The following is a 16,360-nucleotide window of genomic DNA, read 5'->3' as shown; positions in this document are numbered from 1 at the left end:
ACAAGGCCTTGGTGAGACCACACCTGGGGTATTGTGTGCAGTTTTGGTCCCCTAATCTGAGGAAAGACTTCCTTGCCATAGAGGGAGTACAAAGAAGGTTCACCAGATTGATTTCTGGGATGGCAGGACTTTCATATGAAGAAAGACTGGATGAACTGGGCTTGTACTCGTTGGAATTTAGAAGATTGAGGGGGGATCTGATTGAAACGTATAAAATCCTAAAGGGATTGGACAGGCTAGATGCAGGAAGATTGTTCCCGATGTTGGGGAAGTCCAGAACAAGGGGTCACAGTTTGAGGATAAAGGGGAAGCCTTTTAGGACCGAGATTAGGAAAAACTTCTTCACACAGAGAGTGGTGAATCTGTGGAATTCTCTGCCACAGGAAACAGTGGAGGCCAGTTCATTGGCTATACTTAAGAGAGAGTTAGATATGGCCCTTGTGGCTACGGGGATCAGGGGGTATGGAGGGAAGGCTGGGGCGGTGTTCTGAGTTGGATGATCAGCCATGATCATAATAAATGGCGGTGCAGGCTCGAAGGGCCAAATGGCCTACTCCTGCACCTATTTTCTATGTTTCTATGTTTCTCTAAACCAGGCAGCATCCTGGTAAATCTCCTCTGTACCCTTTCCAATGCTTCCACATATATAATTACTTAATTCTGTTTTTTTAAATATGGCACAACAGCTGCTGCATAACAACAAATTTCATGACAAATGCCGGTGATATTAATCCTGATTCTAATTCTGTTTATTCATTTCCATAGATGTTGCCTGATCTGCTGAGTTCCTCCAGCATTTTGTGTGTGTTGCTCTGGAGAGCTATGTGGCCGGAGAAGGGTTAGATCGATCTTAGAGAAGATTAAAAGGTTGTCACAACATCAGGAAACTCTGTCATAGATGGTCCCAAGCCCAACTGTGAACGGAGGAGGGTTGGGCATAGGGCTAGCAAACCCATCCCGTAAAATTCTGGAGCTACAGAAACACCAAGAGAAGCTCCGAAGATCTCATTCCTGGGAGAGGAAGGGTACACCAAGAAGATGGTCTACACCTGGGGATAACATGAAAGACTGAGGCCCAGGACAGAGGTCTCTGGTGAGCTGCCATCGCCCGGTAAGTGTGTTGGGCTTAAGAAGAAGAACACACCATCATGGCCATAGCTCCTGTTTTGTGCTACAAAGTTCAAAATACATTTTGTTATCATAGTTCATATATGTCACCATAAACAACAGTGAGATTAATTTTCCTGTGGGCATACTCAATAAATCTATAGAACAGTAACTGTAACGGGATCAATGAAAGATCAACCAGAGTGCAGAAGACAGAAACTGTGCAAATGCAAATATAAATAAATAGCAATAAAGAACAAGAACATGAGATAATGAGATAAAGAGTCCTTAAAGTGAGCTCATTGGTTGTGGGAACATCTCAATGGATGGGCAAGTGAGTGTAGTTGCCCCTCTGCTCAGGAGCCGGCCGGATGGCTGAGGGGTAGCAGTTGTTGATGGACCCTGTGGTGTGAGTCCTGAGACTTCAGTACTTTGTAACTGATGGCAGCAGCAAGAAGAGAGCATGGCCTGGGTAGTGGGGATCTCTGGCGATGGGTGCCGCTTTCCAGTGACAGCGTTTCGTGTAGGTGTGCTCAATGGTTGGGAGGGCTTTATCCGTGATGGGCTGGGCTGAACCCACCTACCTTTTTTCCATTCAAAGATGTAATAAATAAATAAGCAATAAGCATCAAGAACATGAGATGAAGAGTCCTCAAAAGTGAGTCCATAGGTTGTGGAAACACTTCAATGATGGGGTAAGTGGAGTGAAGTTATCCCCACTGGTTCAAGAGCCTGATGGCTGAGGGGTAGTAATTGTTTTCTGAACCTGGTGGTGTGACCCTGAGGCTCCTGTACCTTCTTCCTGATGGCAGCAGTGAGAAGAGAGCCTGTCCTGCTTGGAGGGGGTCCCTGATGTTTCTTTCCTGCAACATTGTTGTCTTTACCCTGCATGTACTTGACCATATCCACTACTTTTTGTAGGATTTTCTGTTCAAGGGCATTGGTGTTTCCATACCCAGACGACAATGCAACTATTCAGTACACTCTCCACTACACACCTATAGAAGTTTGTCAAAGTTTTAGATGTCACGCCGAATCTACGTCGACTCCTCAGGAAGCAGGGGCGCTAGCGTGCATTCTTCACAATTGCATTTACGAGCTGGGTCCGGGACAGGTCCTCTGAAATAGCAACACTCAGGAATTTAAAGTTGCTGACCCTCTCAACCTCTGATCCTGTTGTACTGTTCTATGTGGAAAAAAAAGTGCAGTGAGCGCAGAGCTGTTGAACAAGGCTTGTTTTATTTCAGAATCCAATTATGTAAGATACATTGTAATAAAACTATAAATCAGATCAGGCAGAATATCCAATGAGTAAAAAATCTTATAACACAAAGGCAGAGCAAGTGTTCATCATCCTGTGCACAGTGGGTGAAATGTTGCCATTACTCAGTGAAATATACTTTACTGACTATAAGATAAACTGGACCGTTAAACATTAGCGCTCCCTAACAGTGGGACTACAGCACTGCCGACAGAAGCTCCGAAGACCTCCTCTCCTGCGAGAGGAAGGATCTTCGCCTGGAAGACAGATGAAGTCATGTGGCGAAAGCTGAAGTCTTCTTTTGGCCCAGCACAGAGGACGCCGGTGAGCTGCTTGTCGGCAGCCTACGTCCCGGTAGGGCTGATGGGCCAGGGAAGGGGAAGAGTAGTCGGACTGCTTGGCACAACATTTACTATTTACATTTCACTCATCATTCTCCTTAAATCCTGGGGCTGGCGGCGGGCAGGGGTCCGGAGAAGGGATGCGGAAGATTGGAACATTGGAACAGTGGGCTGCTGGCCTCTGCTCTTGTTGTTGCAGGAGCGACCCCTCTCTGATGAGGGAGAGAGAGAGCTTGTCTGGGATTCTGGTGTTGGTTTGTGGAGTGTAGTTTTTGATGAATGAGATCTAGGACTCTTTTGGGGGGCTCTTGCTATTGCTTGCATGGAGTGGGGGGGTCAGTGCTTTTGCTGGGTTCAAGTGGGAGGAGGGGAAGGGGAGCTTTGATGCTACTTGTGTGCGGGGAGCGGTCCTTTGGGGTTCTGATGTTTCTGTCATTCATTCTTTGTTTTTTTTTTGTTTCGTGGATGTCTGCAAGGAGTAAGAATTTCAGGGTGCATACCGTATACATTCCCTGAGATTAAACTGAACCATTTGAAACTCCCCACTGAACCGACCTGCTCTCTGGGAGTTCACAACTCCTGTGCAGGGAGCAGAGATTTAATGTGAGTGCTGGACGAGTGAGGGGCAGGGGAACAGGTGTGTAAGGATTTCCCATTATTCCAGGCAGATCTGGGGCTCACAGACTGAGAAAGTGTTGGAGAAGCCCATTCAATACATTAAAGGAACCCAGGTGGGAAGCTGCTGAGCTGTGGACTACAGGCTTCAGACCAAGAGTTAATTTTTTTGGTTGGCATTGATTTGATGGCAGTCTGGGAGTAATCACAGTCAGGAGCTAAGACTGCAGAACATTTATTGGGGCTTTTAAAATATTCATTAGTTTGAAAGTTACTAGTAAAATATATTTGGGGAAACAAATGGAAAACAGCATAAAATGACAGCTGTCGTATAATTGGATAATGATGAAGGAAGCTGGTTTTCCAGTTGGCTGTAGAGGAGCCAATGGTAGAAGCCTGGGAGGTGGGGTGGCATGGAGCCTCAGGCAACCAATGGTGGGCCAGTGAGGAAAAGGACAATGGGAGGCTGGTCCATGTGGAGGTGGTGACCCCGATAAATAAGACATAGGAGCAGAATTAGGCCATTCAGCCCATTGAGTCTGCTCTGCCATTCCACCATGGCTGATTTAGTATCTCTCTCAACCCCATTCTCCCACCTTCTCCATGTAACCTTTAACATCCTGACTAATCAAGAATCTATTAACATCTGCTTTAAACATACTCAATGATTTGGCTTCCACAGCCACCTGCGGAATGAATTCCATAGATTCATCACCCTGTAGTAAAAGAAATTCCTCCTCATCTCTGTTCTGAAGGGAAATTCTTGTATTCTCAGGCTGTGCCCTCTGATCCGAGACTCCCTCACTACAGCAAACATCCTCTCCACTTCCACACTATGTTCCATAGGTTTCAATGAAATTCCACTGCTTTCTTCTAAACTCCAGCAAATATACGTCCAAACCCATCAAACGCTCTTCATGTGTTAACCTTTTCATTCCCAAGATGACTCTTGTTGGATGTGTCCATTTGCTGCTTACTAGAACATCGATAACTGTGGGGAATTGTACGGCTCAGATCCTGCCCCAGCTGGGAGAACTGCTGGTCCCAGAGATAATAAAAGGGTTTGGGAGAAAGTGGCAGGGGTGAGGAAATGGAAACCACCTCTTCCAATTAAAGACAGGAGGTCCAAAAGCTTAACACTCAAGGCAATGTAAGATTAAGAAGGCATGTGGTGTGTTGGCCTTCATTAGTCAGGGTACTGAATTCAAGAGGTAATGTTGCAACTCTCTAAATCCCTGGTTAGCTCAATAAAACTCTAGATAGACCACACTTGGAGCATTGTGTTCAATTCTGGTTGCCCCATTATAGGAAGGATATGGAAGCTTTTGAGAGAGAGTACAGAGGAGATTTTCCAGGATGCTGCCTGGATCAGAGAGCATGACTTATGAGGATAGGTTGAGTGACCTCGGGCTTTTCCCTTTGGAGTGTAGAAGGCTGAGAGCTGACTCAATAGAGGTGTATGAGGCATGGGTAGAGTGGGTAGCCAGAGACTTTTTCCCAGGGCAGAAATGGCTACTACAAGGGGGGATAATTTGAAGGTGTTTGGAGGAAAGTATAGGGGGAGTTGTCGGAGGTAGTTTTTTTTTACACAGAGAGTGGTGGGTGTGTGGAACACCCTGCCAGGGGTGGTGGTAAAGGCAGATACATTAGGGACAGTTAAGAAACTTGTAGATAGACACATGGATGATAGAAAAATGGAAGGGAAGGGTTAGATTGGCTCTTGGAGTAGCATAAATAGTTGGCACAACATTGTAAGCTAAAGGGCCTGTATTGTGTTGTATTGATCTACGTTCTACAGTATGGTTCTTTAAGGTTATTATAGCTGGGGGCTGGTAATGGGGACCAGCTCCCACTACTTACTAAATGCTCCCAATGGTGTGCACCTCAAATAGCCTCTGACAACCAAGTGCAGCTCCTGGCCTTCAAATGTGGTTTAGCCACTAAGCCCAGCAGAACCATTTCTACTGACAGGAGTAGAGGCAAAGGCGGATTACTGGTGCCTTAAAACCAGTTGCTTTGGACAGATGGGGCTTATCGGTGTCTGCCATTCCTTTGGATCATCAGCTGTGTGGAGAGGGGGGGCTTGCTGCGTGGGCAACGGCCTGCCATCGTACAGCCCTGGCTTACGTGTTATTTAGACAGCTGGGTCGCAACATCCATGGTCAACCCCGACCGACAGAAGGCCTCTGACCCTCTCTCTATAATCCGTACCAAGCAGTGATGATGTGTGATGTCACACTGGAGAAGCCAGTGGATGCACTGACTTTGTTCACTGTGAACATCATCTCCACCACGACTCATGGCCGTAGGGTTTATGAAAGCAGGTTGGTGTTCCCTCACTCTTCACTACATACTACCCTCGAGGGTAAAGTCCTGATGATCTCAACCAAAACCAGCAGTGGAAATTCTTAAAACCTCTACACTGACAGACGAGCATGCACATGGGCAAGACATGAAATCTCCAACTTCGAACCTTGATATACACGAACATAACGCAGCACTTTAGGCTGGACTGACCTGGAGAGATACATTGGCTGGTGTCAGGGCTTTATGCCTTGGTTCTTGGTAGGGTCACCCATGCCAAACAGGTCAAAGGGTAGAGGCCAGTCGAAGGGTGATCCACCGGCTCTCTAGTCTCAGGGCTAACAACCTGACTGGTAAAACAGAACTGTTATGGAAACAACAATGAAGAATCCTTGTGCTTCTGAGTGTGATGGTATTCCTGAGTCTCCACCCGGGACTTGCATGACTGACAGTAGTGAAAACAGAGAGGAAGCTGCTGACATGATGAAGGAAGCCCTGAACACCACCAGAGATGGAGGACCTTCATTGCTGCCCTAAACGTAATGGGCAGTTTAAGTAAGTTAGTGCTAGATGCTTGGGAAAGAATATACTCTTTTCTGCTTACACGGGGTGGGTGGAGAACAGACTGTGAGGACGTCAGGGCAGAACCACAGCCGAGGGTCAAATTAGCCAGGTCTTCAGCTTTGGAGAAAGGAGAGGTTGGAGAATTCAAGGTGCAGCAGTGAACTAACAGTGGATATTGGAGAACTCATCAGGTTGGGCAGCATCTGAGGAGGGAGAGGGAATTGACATTTCAGGGTGATGGCCCTTCCTTAGAGAGTTCTGACAGAGGCGGGAACACCAGAGAGCGTAGATGCCAGAACATGGGACAACACACAAAGCCAAGGAAGAATTCAGTGGGTCAAGGTGGTCGACATTTCGAGCCAGTCCTGACAAAATAGCTTGACCTTTGACCCGAGATGTCAACTGTCCATTTCCCTCATAGATGTGTGTGTGTGTGTGTGTGTGTGTCTGTGTATGTGTGTGTGTGTGTGTCTGTGTATGTGTGTGTGTGTGTGTATGTGTGTGTGTGTGTGTATATGTGTGTGTGTGTGTGTGTGTGTGTGTGTGTGTGTGTGTGTGTGTGTGTGTGTGTGTGTCACTCTGATAGAGCAGTCACTGGTCTGAAACGTCAACTCTCTTGGTGTTGGACACACACTGTGTCAGGAAATGCAGAGGAGGCTTGACCCAAACACAGAGCAGCGGACATGATTCAGCGGTGAGCGATCGCTTTAATAATTAACTGCAAAATAGCAAAGCCAAAACAAGAGAGAAGGGATACTTAAACACGACAAGGCAACAAGGTAACTGAAGGTTAGGAGTAACTGGTTGAGGCTGGCTGGTTCGATGGGTGGACAAGGACCGTGGATGAGTGCTGTGTTTAATAGGCTGCAGGTGATGGGTTGGGAACGAGTAGTGGGTGACTCCTGTTAGCTGGGTGGGGACTGGGAGGTGCCTGTGCAGGCCTGACTTGCTGCTTTCTCAATGCTTTATGTATCAGTTTCAGGATTTGCAGCAGAATTCTGAGTTTGTGTTGATGTTTAACCTCGGCCTCCACTTCAGGCTAAGCCACTGCAGCAACACTAGGCGAGAATTGCTGAGAGCCGGCGTCACACACAACAAGGAACACGATCCCAGTTTGGTGTGGGAGGCCAAGACCCTCTCAGTTACCGGGTTGACGGGAGGCAAACCAATGGACACCTTGGTTTGTAAATTCCCTCGAGGCAACCTCAGTGACTGATCTACACAGCAGAGTCAGGGCTAAGATGGCTTGTGGAAGGCTCTCAGGAACCAGAATCAATTAGAAATGTGCAAAAGAACTTTGGGGCCACAAGTGTATCCGTGATAAAGTGCAGAGGAGCGGCCAAGCAAAATGCGGGAGGGAGCTGTGGAAATGGTCTCTGGGCTGTGGGGGTGAGGGCACCCTTAACCCCTTACCCACCTTACACCAGAGCCTTCGCTTGATGCACGAATGGGGTTTTAAACAACAGTGTGTAGCTTTGCAAAGGGAACCCATGATCCTGGAGACAGTCTGGAATCAACACGGATCCAGAATAAGCCCGAGGATCTGTTTATCAGTCACCTGCTTCCACAAAGGCCAATCACCTTCGCCCTTCCCTTAGCCTGCAGCAACCAGTAATACACTCATCAAGCAGAAGACCCCCAAGTGTTTCCTGTGCGGAGGTTACTCAGCTGATCCCACCTGCCTCCTCTTGGATGGGGGGACCAGGTAACCTGGCAACTCATTGGGCAGCCCGTGGCCATCCAGCTTGACCTCAATGAGGTGGCTGGCCAAGGCAAACTCCTCGTCATCCAGCATCCCATCCTTATCAACATCAGAGAGTTTCCAGATCTTGCCGAGGACGGAGTTTGGCAGCTTGGTGGTGATCATCCAGTTCTTGGCCTTCACTCCATTGATCTTCCCGTCGGTGGGCGACAGGTTGTAGAAGATCTCATCATACTTCGGCTTGTCCTTCGTGACGACCCACTCGTCTTCGTCCGTCAACTCGTAGACCCCGTCCCCGATCCCTTCGATGAAGGGTCCGTTGGAGGTCCCGTCAAATGCTCCACCGTGCACCATCTGTTCCGGCATCCCCAGCTCCTCCTGCCTCACCAGAGGCATCAGCTTGGCAATCTCATACGTCATCATGTCATCTAGTGACTCCATCATCTTGGGCTTGAGCGAGGGGAACTTGGTGAAATCATGGACCATCAGCTGCTCCTGTTGGGGAAGACATGTTAGGTCAGATCCAAACTTGACCAGCACCCCAAACCCATTACTACCGAAGAGGTACTGTCACATCAAGAAAGTTTTTACTTCTCGAGTTCCTGCAAGGAAGAGTATCACCCCGCTCTGCTTCATAGAAACCTTCAATGAGCGACGCAAAGACACTGGAGAGCCAGTGGCAAATTCTTGGTCAAAAAAGACCATTTTGAACAGCATCTTGAAGTGAGAAAGAGAGAGGGGTGGAGAGAAATGAGATACAGAGGAATTTCTGTATCTAAAGGGTACTGGGTCTACAGAATCGTCTACACAAGAACAGGCTTCATCGCTGAGCGTTCTGTTTAGAAGCTAACGGAAGTTTGACTAGTTTAATCAGATAAAATTACAGCAGGAAAAGGGAAAGGAAGGATGGAGGGACCAACTCTCCTACTCCTGTTCTTTGGATAAGCTGGCTTTCCCGGAAAATAAACAAAGAACGATTCTTATAGTCCTATTGGGGAGGGAATTCCAGAGGTCAGTAAAGTTGCTATTTAGGGCCAGTGTTGGGCAATGGCAAATCTTAAGGGTCTTACAGAGAGTGCAGAGGAGATTTGCCAGGAAAATGCCTGGTTTACAGAGCATGTCTCGTGAGGGTAGGTTGGGTGAGCTGGGGCTCTTCTCTTTGGAGCGAAGGAGGATGAGAGGTGACTCGATAAAGGCGTACAAGATGGTACGAGGCAGATAGAGTGGACAGCCAGAGACTTTTCCCCAGGGTGGAAATGGCTAATATAAGGGGGCATAACATTATTTATTTATTGAGATGTAGTGCAGAATAGGCACCTCAGGCCACCCACGCCGCGCCCAGTGATCCCCCATTGAGCCCCAGCCTTATCACAGGTCAATTGACGATGACCAGTTAACCTCCTAACACGGGGAAAATGGACAAAACTCTTTATAGGCCTGGGCAGGAATTGAACCTGGGTCACTGGTACTGTAAAGTGTTGTGCTAACGTGCCACCCCAAAGCCGTTGTCTGGGATGGGAAGGGGTTCTGTGGAGAGACTGAAGAAGCTGGGGTTGTTCTTCTCAGAGGAGGGATGGGTATTTATTTATTTATTAGAGACAAAGCACAAAACAGGCCCTTCCATCCCAATGAACTGCACCACCCAGCAATCCCCCGATTTAATCTTGACCTAATCACGGGACAATTTACAATGACCAGTTAACCTACTAACCGTCACGTCTTTGGACTGTGGGAGGAAACCAGAGCACCCGGAGGAAACTCACGCGTTCTGCAGTTTATTCATTCTGTGCCGTGTCGTATGATTTGGGCGATCATGGTCTTATCCATGACCATGATTGTTCTTGGCAAATTTTCCTATAGAACTTGTTTGCCATTGCCTTCTTCTGGGCAGTGTCTTTACAAGACTGGTGACCCCAGCCACTATCAATACCCTTCATAGGTTGTCTGTCTCGTCAGTGGTTGCATAACCAGGATGTGATATGCACCAGCAGCTCATACCAGCATCCACCACCTCCGACCATGTCTTCACGTGATCGGGGCGGGGAGAAGAGGAGGGGGGACTAAGCAGGTGCTACACCTTGCCCAAGGGTGACCTGCAGGCTAGAGGAGGGAAGGAGCACCTTACACCTCCTTTGGTAGCTACGTATCTCCACCCCACCACCTGCTGCTCTATAGAGGTGGACAAAATCATAGAAATTAAGAAGCTACTAGGGTCAGTAATTAGAGGGCATGGACTGAGTTGGAGGAAGGAGACTATCACATTCATCCTGTGGGTTGCTGGCATCTGGGGCAGACTGGGATGGACAGTGGACACAGACTCAACAGGAACTTTCAGAGGCAAGGTGGCGATCACTGGGGGAAGAGACTGGAGACACAGGAGAGACTGGAGACGCAACAAAAACAATTGGCCGGAAGAACTCGGGGGGGGGGGGGGGTGGTCAAGCAGCAACTGTGGGAGAAAAGGAATTGTCAATGTTTCCAGTCAAAACCTTTGCCCAAAATGACATTCCCTGACCTACCAAAGATGCTGTTCGAGCTACTGAGATCTCCCAGCAAGTCGCTTGTTGCTGGGAGAAGGAGTGGGGAGAGGGCCAGGTGGATGTACTGGGATGAAATCATCTCCACCACCATTGAACCTTTACCCAGACCTCAGCAATAATCTGAATAGCGGAGTTGAGGCTGTCTGTCACCCTTCCCCAGCACCAACATCGCACTGCTGCTTGAAGGGAAGTCGGTGTGGAATGTGCAAAGAATGTGTTCGAAAGGGCAGTAGAGAAATGCCAAAATGGGCGCAATAGGTTATGAACCTGTGGGCAAAGAGCAGGGGCGCTGGGACAAATTTGACACTAATGGACCAGCACAGGCATGATGGCCCAAATGGCCTCAGTGTTCCATGTACGATTTGATGTTGCTGTGAGTTGTCTGCAGACATTTCACGTGGCACGGTAGCTTAGGGGTTAGTGCATTGCTTTAGAACGCCAGTGGTCCACCGATCAGGGCTCAAATCCTGTCGATGTCTATAAGGGGTTGGTACGTTCTCCGCGTGACCGTGTCGGGTTTCCTCCGGGTGCTCCGGTTTCCTCCCACATTCCAAGGGCGTATGGGTTAGGGTTTGTTACGTGTGCGTGGAGCAAGAGTGAGAACCGAGTAGTATAGTTAAACGTTTTGGTTGAGTGACACACTGGGCACCTTACAGTGTGGGAGCAATGAACTGGGCCTGCCGACACTAGGAAAACTGCACAGAGAAGAGAGTGAGAGCCCTCCGCACGTAGGAGGCCCAGTCGATTCGCTGTATGGACAACCGGCCGCACGTATTCTCACTACGTTCTCACCATCGATCCGACACAGTTCAGCGTTAGTGACGTGTGGGCTTCCCCCCAGCAAATCCTCGGGCTGTGTTGGTCAAACGCACAAGCTACGCATTTCACTGTACGTTTCGATGTACGTGTGACGTAAAGCTGAGCTCTGGTGTGGTGCCTCCAAGATGACCAGGGGATCACAACCTTGTCTTAGGGTTTGGGAGCTATGTTGGCTGGAGTCAGGGCTTTATGCTTTGGCTCTTGGTAGGGTCACCCATGCCAAACAGGTCAAAGGGTGGAGGTCAGACCAAGAGTGGTCCAACTGGTCCTCCAGGTTTGGAGGTTCAGCTCAGGGCGAACAACCCTGGCTGGTAAAACAAAACTGTTGCAAAAACAGCAATGAAGAATCCTTCTATATCTGAGTGTGATGGTATTTGTGAGCCTGCAGCTGAGACTTGTGTGACTGACAGGAGTGAAAACTGAGAGGAAGCTACTGGCATGATGAAGGAAGCCCTGAACACCGCCAGAGACAGAGGACCTTCATTGCTGCCCTAAATGCTAGTGGCGTAACGGGCAGTAGGTAGGTTTGGTGTGGCCGAATTGCACTCACCTGCATTTTTGTGCAGTCTGGAAAGTCTCCTGGAGAGATGTGATGCTCCAACTGGATCTTGGCGAATATATGCCCCAGTTTCGAAATCAACTGCTTCTTCTTATTTTCCTTCCCGAACACAGACGGCATCTCCTTCTTCAGGTAGCTCATGATATAGGCATGGACCTGCGGGCAGAGAGAGAGAGAGAGAGAGAGGCTGAATGCGTTGCTGCCCAACAGCTCTTGACACACATCACCCTGGTCGGTCGCACCTGAGAGGTTACCCCCACAAATAATAACAAACATAATGTACTGGTCCGAAGTGGAGACTGCCTCACACACGACGTAGGACAGATGGGGAGAAAACTACCCACGAGACTACGTGAACATCAGCTAGCCGTAAGAAGACCCGGTCCTCTGTCAATCATCTCAGCACGCAAAGCCCCAGAAGGTCACAAGTTCATTTGGGAAACTATAAAGATCCTGGCTGAAGCACAAAGCAAGAAATCAAGAGAATCCTTAGAAGCTTGGTTCTCAGCGGTAGACTATTAACAAGTGTATTGAACTGGACGCAATTTACAAACCGATGTGTCTGCAGGAGCGAGACCGAGGGGTGAGCAGCGGACACCCGATGAACCGACACTCACAATGACCGATAACCAGAGGTACGGGCAAGTGGAGAAAGACGTAGGGTCAAAGGGGGTACGTGCAGACTTCACAAGGACAGTGCGAGAACTAAAGATCGAACCTGCGCCCTGAGAGACGGCAGCTCCACGGTCTGCACAGCCAGAGGAGCTGGGTCTGTTCCAGAAGAACAGAGAAGGTTAAGAAGATAATGTCCGAACTCACAAAGTTTCTGTTACTGCAAAATGTGTTATGAATCTTCAAGGATCAACTTTATTTGCCAGATATAGTTACATGAATTAGGTGGCGGGGAGGAAATAGGTCTCTGCCAAAGGAGGTATAAGGTGCTTCTTCCCTCCGCTAGTCTGCAGATCACTGTTGGGCAAGGTGTAGCACCTGTTTAGCCCCCCTGCCACACCCTCCCCATCAGGGTCATGTGAAGCCATGGGATGGTCGTATGAGCAGCCGGTGCAGATCACAAGTCCGGTTATGTGACCACTGACACCAGGCAGACAATCTCTGAAGAGTATTGATAATGGCTGGGGTCACCCACCTTGTAAAGACACTGCCCAGAAGGCGGCAATGGCAAACCACTTTTGTGGAAAAATATGCCAAGAACAATCATGGTCATGGAAAGACCGTGATCGCCCACATCATACAACATGGCACATAATAATGGTGATGATGATTAGATTTGCTGTCGTGTGTTAGAACATAGAAAATTACAGCACAGTACAGGCCCTTCGGCCCACAATGTTGTGCTGACCTTTTAACCTACTCTAAAATCAATTTAACCCTTCCCTCCCACATATCTCTCCAGTTTCACTGGTGTGACATGCAACAAAAACATTAAACAATTGTAGAGAATAAAGAATTAGATTAAGAAGATATAGTTAGAAGTGTAGATATGGAATAAAATCTGCATAAATATATAATTACCAGCATGTATTTACAATGTAAAGAACATGATAAGAAGTGGTTTAAAGTATCTGCAGAGCAGTGACTAGAATGGTTGATCAGATTAACTGCTGGGGGTGGGGGGGAAAGGAAATGTTTCAGATGGCTTGAAGATTTTGTTTTAATAGCTGGCATAGATGGCGAGCAGAGTGATTTCCTGGGTCATGAGACCCTGTGGCCAAGAAGAATTGCAGTCATGGATCGAGCATTCTAACTGGTGGCATGACTGTCTGGTACGGGGGAGCAGGGCAGGGCACAGGATCGGAAAAAGCTGCTGCAGCAAGTTGTAAACTCAGTCAGCTCCATCATGGGTCCCAGCATCGAGGACACCTTCAAAAGCTGATGCCTCAAAAAGGCGGTATCCATCATTGAGGACCCCCATCACCCAAGACATGCCCTCTTCTCACTGTTACCATCAGGAAGGAGATACAGGAGCCTGAAGACACACACTCAATGATTCAGGAACGGCTTCTTCCCCTCCGCCATCAGATTTCCGAATGGACACTGAACCCATGAACACAACCTTGTCAACGTAAACACAAGGAATTCTGCAGATGCTGGAAATTCAAGCAACACACATCAAAATTGCTGGTGAACACAGCAGGCCAGGCAGCATCTCTAGGAAGAGGTACAGTCGACTGTAACACTACCTTGTATTGTTTTCCTTTTTCTCTCCTCTCTTTTTGCACTAATTCACTTAATTTTTATATATACTTCTTACTGTAATTTATAGTTTTATTTATATATATAAAACATCAATTAGCAGCAGGTGGAGGGGAATGGGAGCAGCCTGATGCAGAGGGAGAATTACCAGCCCATGCCAAGCGATGAATCACCTTCGTTGCTGTAAAGACATCAAGAATTTAACAAAATCGAGGCATGGTGCAATCTTCTCCAGCTGGCAGCAGGAAGATCCACATACACGTCCAGTTCTGGTGAGTTTGAGCAGCAAGGTAACAAAAGCCAAGTGGTATCAATCAGCACAGGAGCTTCCAGGAAGCATCCGCTCTTGACAGCAGCAGAGGCATAGCATCAGCCTGAGCCAGGGGCCAGGGATGGCTTCAAAGTACCCTCAATCTATGACAGGGGAACTCCCATTTCCTGGCCATATTTTAAATTTCTGGAGCTTTAAGAAAAAACAATGGCTGCAAGATTCTGGGGAAATAGTCTCTCTCTCTCTCTCTCTCTCTCTCCCTTATCCCTCTTGTTCTCTCTTTTACACTCTTCTCTTTTCAGTCCCACACCTTTCTTCCTCCCTCGTGCTTGCCCTGCTGCTTCCCCATTCCTTTTCCCCACCCAGTCCCTTCAGTCTCTTCAGCTAGAAGATGGCACCTCTGACAGTGTGACCTTCCCTCAGTACCACTCCTCCCACAATGTGACCCTCCCTCAGTACCACCCCTCCCACAGTGTGACCCTCCCTCACTGCCACCCCTCCCACTGTGTGACCCTCCCTCAGTACCACCCCTCCCACAGTGTGACCCTCCCTCAGTACCACCCCTCCCACAGTGTGACCCTCCCTCACTGCCACCCCTCCCACTGTGTGACCCTCCCTCAGTACTACCCCTCCAACAGTGTGACCCTCCCTCAGTACCACCCCGCCCACAGTGTGACCCTCCCTCAGTACCACCCCTCCCACAGTGTGACCCTCCCTCACTGCCACCCCTCCCACTGTGTGACCCTCCCTCAGTACCACCCCTCCAACAGTGTGACCCTCCCTCAGTACCACCCCTCCCACAGTGTGACCCTCCCTCACTACCACCCCTCCCACAGTGTGACCCTCCCTCACTACCACCCCTCCCACAGTGTGACTCTCCCTCAGAACTGCTCTGGAGTTCCAGATTGGGTTTTTTACGGCGGTCTGTGATTAATGTTTGAACTACTGTTCTTCAGGTCAAAGGCTGTGCCTGGCACCGCCTGATCTTGTCCCCACCCCTGGCTCAGATTGATTTGTTGTTTACCGGCATTTCACCAGGAAAGCATGAACATGTTTGTGATGTGTGAGTGCCTGTGAGATAATGCAGTCTTGTCAAAAGGATGCCCAAACTTGCCTTGGATTACATTCCTGGCAGCTGGACAAAAATGTGGGAGATCTGCCGATCTGTGAAAGCTGCAGCTGGATTAAAGCCCCAGGAGCAAACAGCTCACTGCTGTTTGCAAACTGTTTTTCCTTTTCCATGAAGTCTCAGAGGTGAGGAAGGAGATGATTTAGACCGAGCCCTGGGTCACCCACACCAGGAGTGGTCCAGGAAAACCCACCTCAAAGAGGAGCCAGCAGCCTCAGGTAGGGTGCTGGGCCCAGCATGAATGTTCAATTATGAAGAACGCACAGCAATGCCTCTGCTTCCTTAGGAGTTTGTGAATTTCCAGCATGACATCTAAAACTTTGACAAACTTCTATAGATGTGTAGTTGACAGTATATTGATTGGCTGCATCATAGCCTGGTATAAAAACACCAATGCCTTGAATGGAAAATCCTACAAAAAGTAGATTTGTCCCAGACCATCACAGGTAAAGCTCTCTGTACCTTTGAGCGCATCTACGTGAAACGCTGTCATAGGAAGCATCCATCATCAGGAATCCCCACCACCCAGGCCGTGCTCTCCTCTCACTGCTGCCATCAGGTAGAAGGTACAAGAGCCTTAGGACTCACATCACCAGGTTCAGGAACAGTTGGCTCTTGAAGCAAAGGAGATAACTTCACTCAAATTCACTTGCCCCGTCATTGAAATGTTTCCATAACAATGGACTCACTTTCAAGGCCTCTTCATCTCATATTCTCCATATTTATTGTTGATTTATTTATTATTATTATTTCTTTGTTCTTGTATTTGCACAATTTGTTGTTTTTTTCACACTGGTTGAACGCTCCAATTCGTGCAGTCTTTTGTTATGGTAATTATTCTACGGCTTTATTGAGTACGCCCACAAGAAAATGAATCTCGGGGTTGCATATGATGACAGATGGGTACTCTGATAATGTTTACTCTGAACTATGG

At 48.2% G+C, this 16,360-nt stretch overlaps 1 protein-coding gene across 1 annotated transcript; it reads right to left on the bottom strand.

Moving 5' to 3' along the window:
• Nucleotides 1-2,327: 2,327 nt before the first annotated feature.
• Nucleotides 2,328-12,000, bottom strand: LOC140206168 (EH domain-containing protein 2-like). Its single transcript, XM_072274428.1, has 2 exons — nucleotides 11,804-12,000; nucleotides 2,328-8,389 (listed from the first exon to the last, which is right to left on the bottom strand). Exons 1-2 carry the CDS (start codon nucleotides 11,951-11,953, stop codon nucleotides 7,853-7,855), a joined length of 687 nt encoding a protein of 228 aa, XP_072130529.1. The 5' UTR covers nucleotides 11,954-12,000; the 3' UTR covers nucleotides 2,328-7,852.
• Between the last annotated feature and the right edge of the window lie 4,360 nt (nucleotides 12,001-16,360).

The sequence above is a fragment of the Mobula birostris genome, chromosome 12 (assembly GCF_030028105.1).
Source record: "Mobula birostris isolate sMobBir1 chromosome 12, sMobBir1.hap1, whole genome shotgun sequence".
NCBI classification, from domain to species: domain Eukaryota; kingdom Metazoa; phylum Chordata; class Chondrichthyes; order Myliobatiformes; family Myliobatidae; genus Mobula; species Mobula birostris.
The sequence above is the reverse complement of the archived record's forward strand: the minus strand, read 5'-3'. Positions and strand labels throughout refer to the sequence as shown.

Bases quoted from the DNA above. Each gene is read 5' to 3' on its own strand.
- LOC140206168 (XM_072274428.1), bottom strand. From the start codon at position 11,953: ATGAGCTACCTGAAGAAGGAGATGCCGTCTGTGTTCGGGAAGGAAAAT. The intron at 8,390-11,803 runs GTGAGTGCAATT...CTTCCCCAACAG, and splicing joins CAGACTGCACAAAAATGCAG to GAGCAGCTGATGGTCCATGA.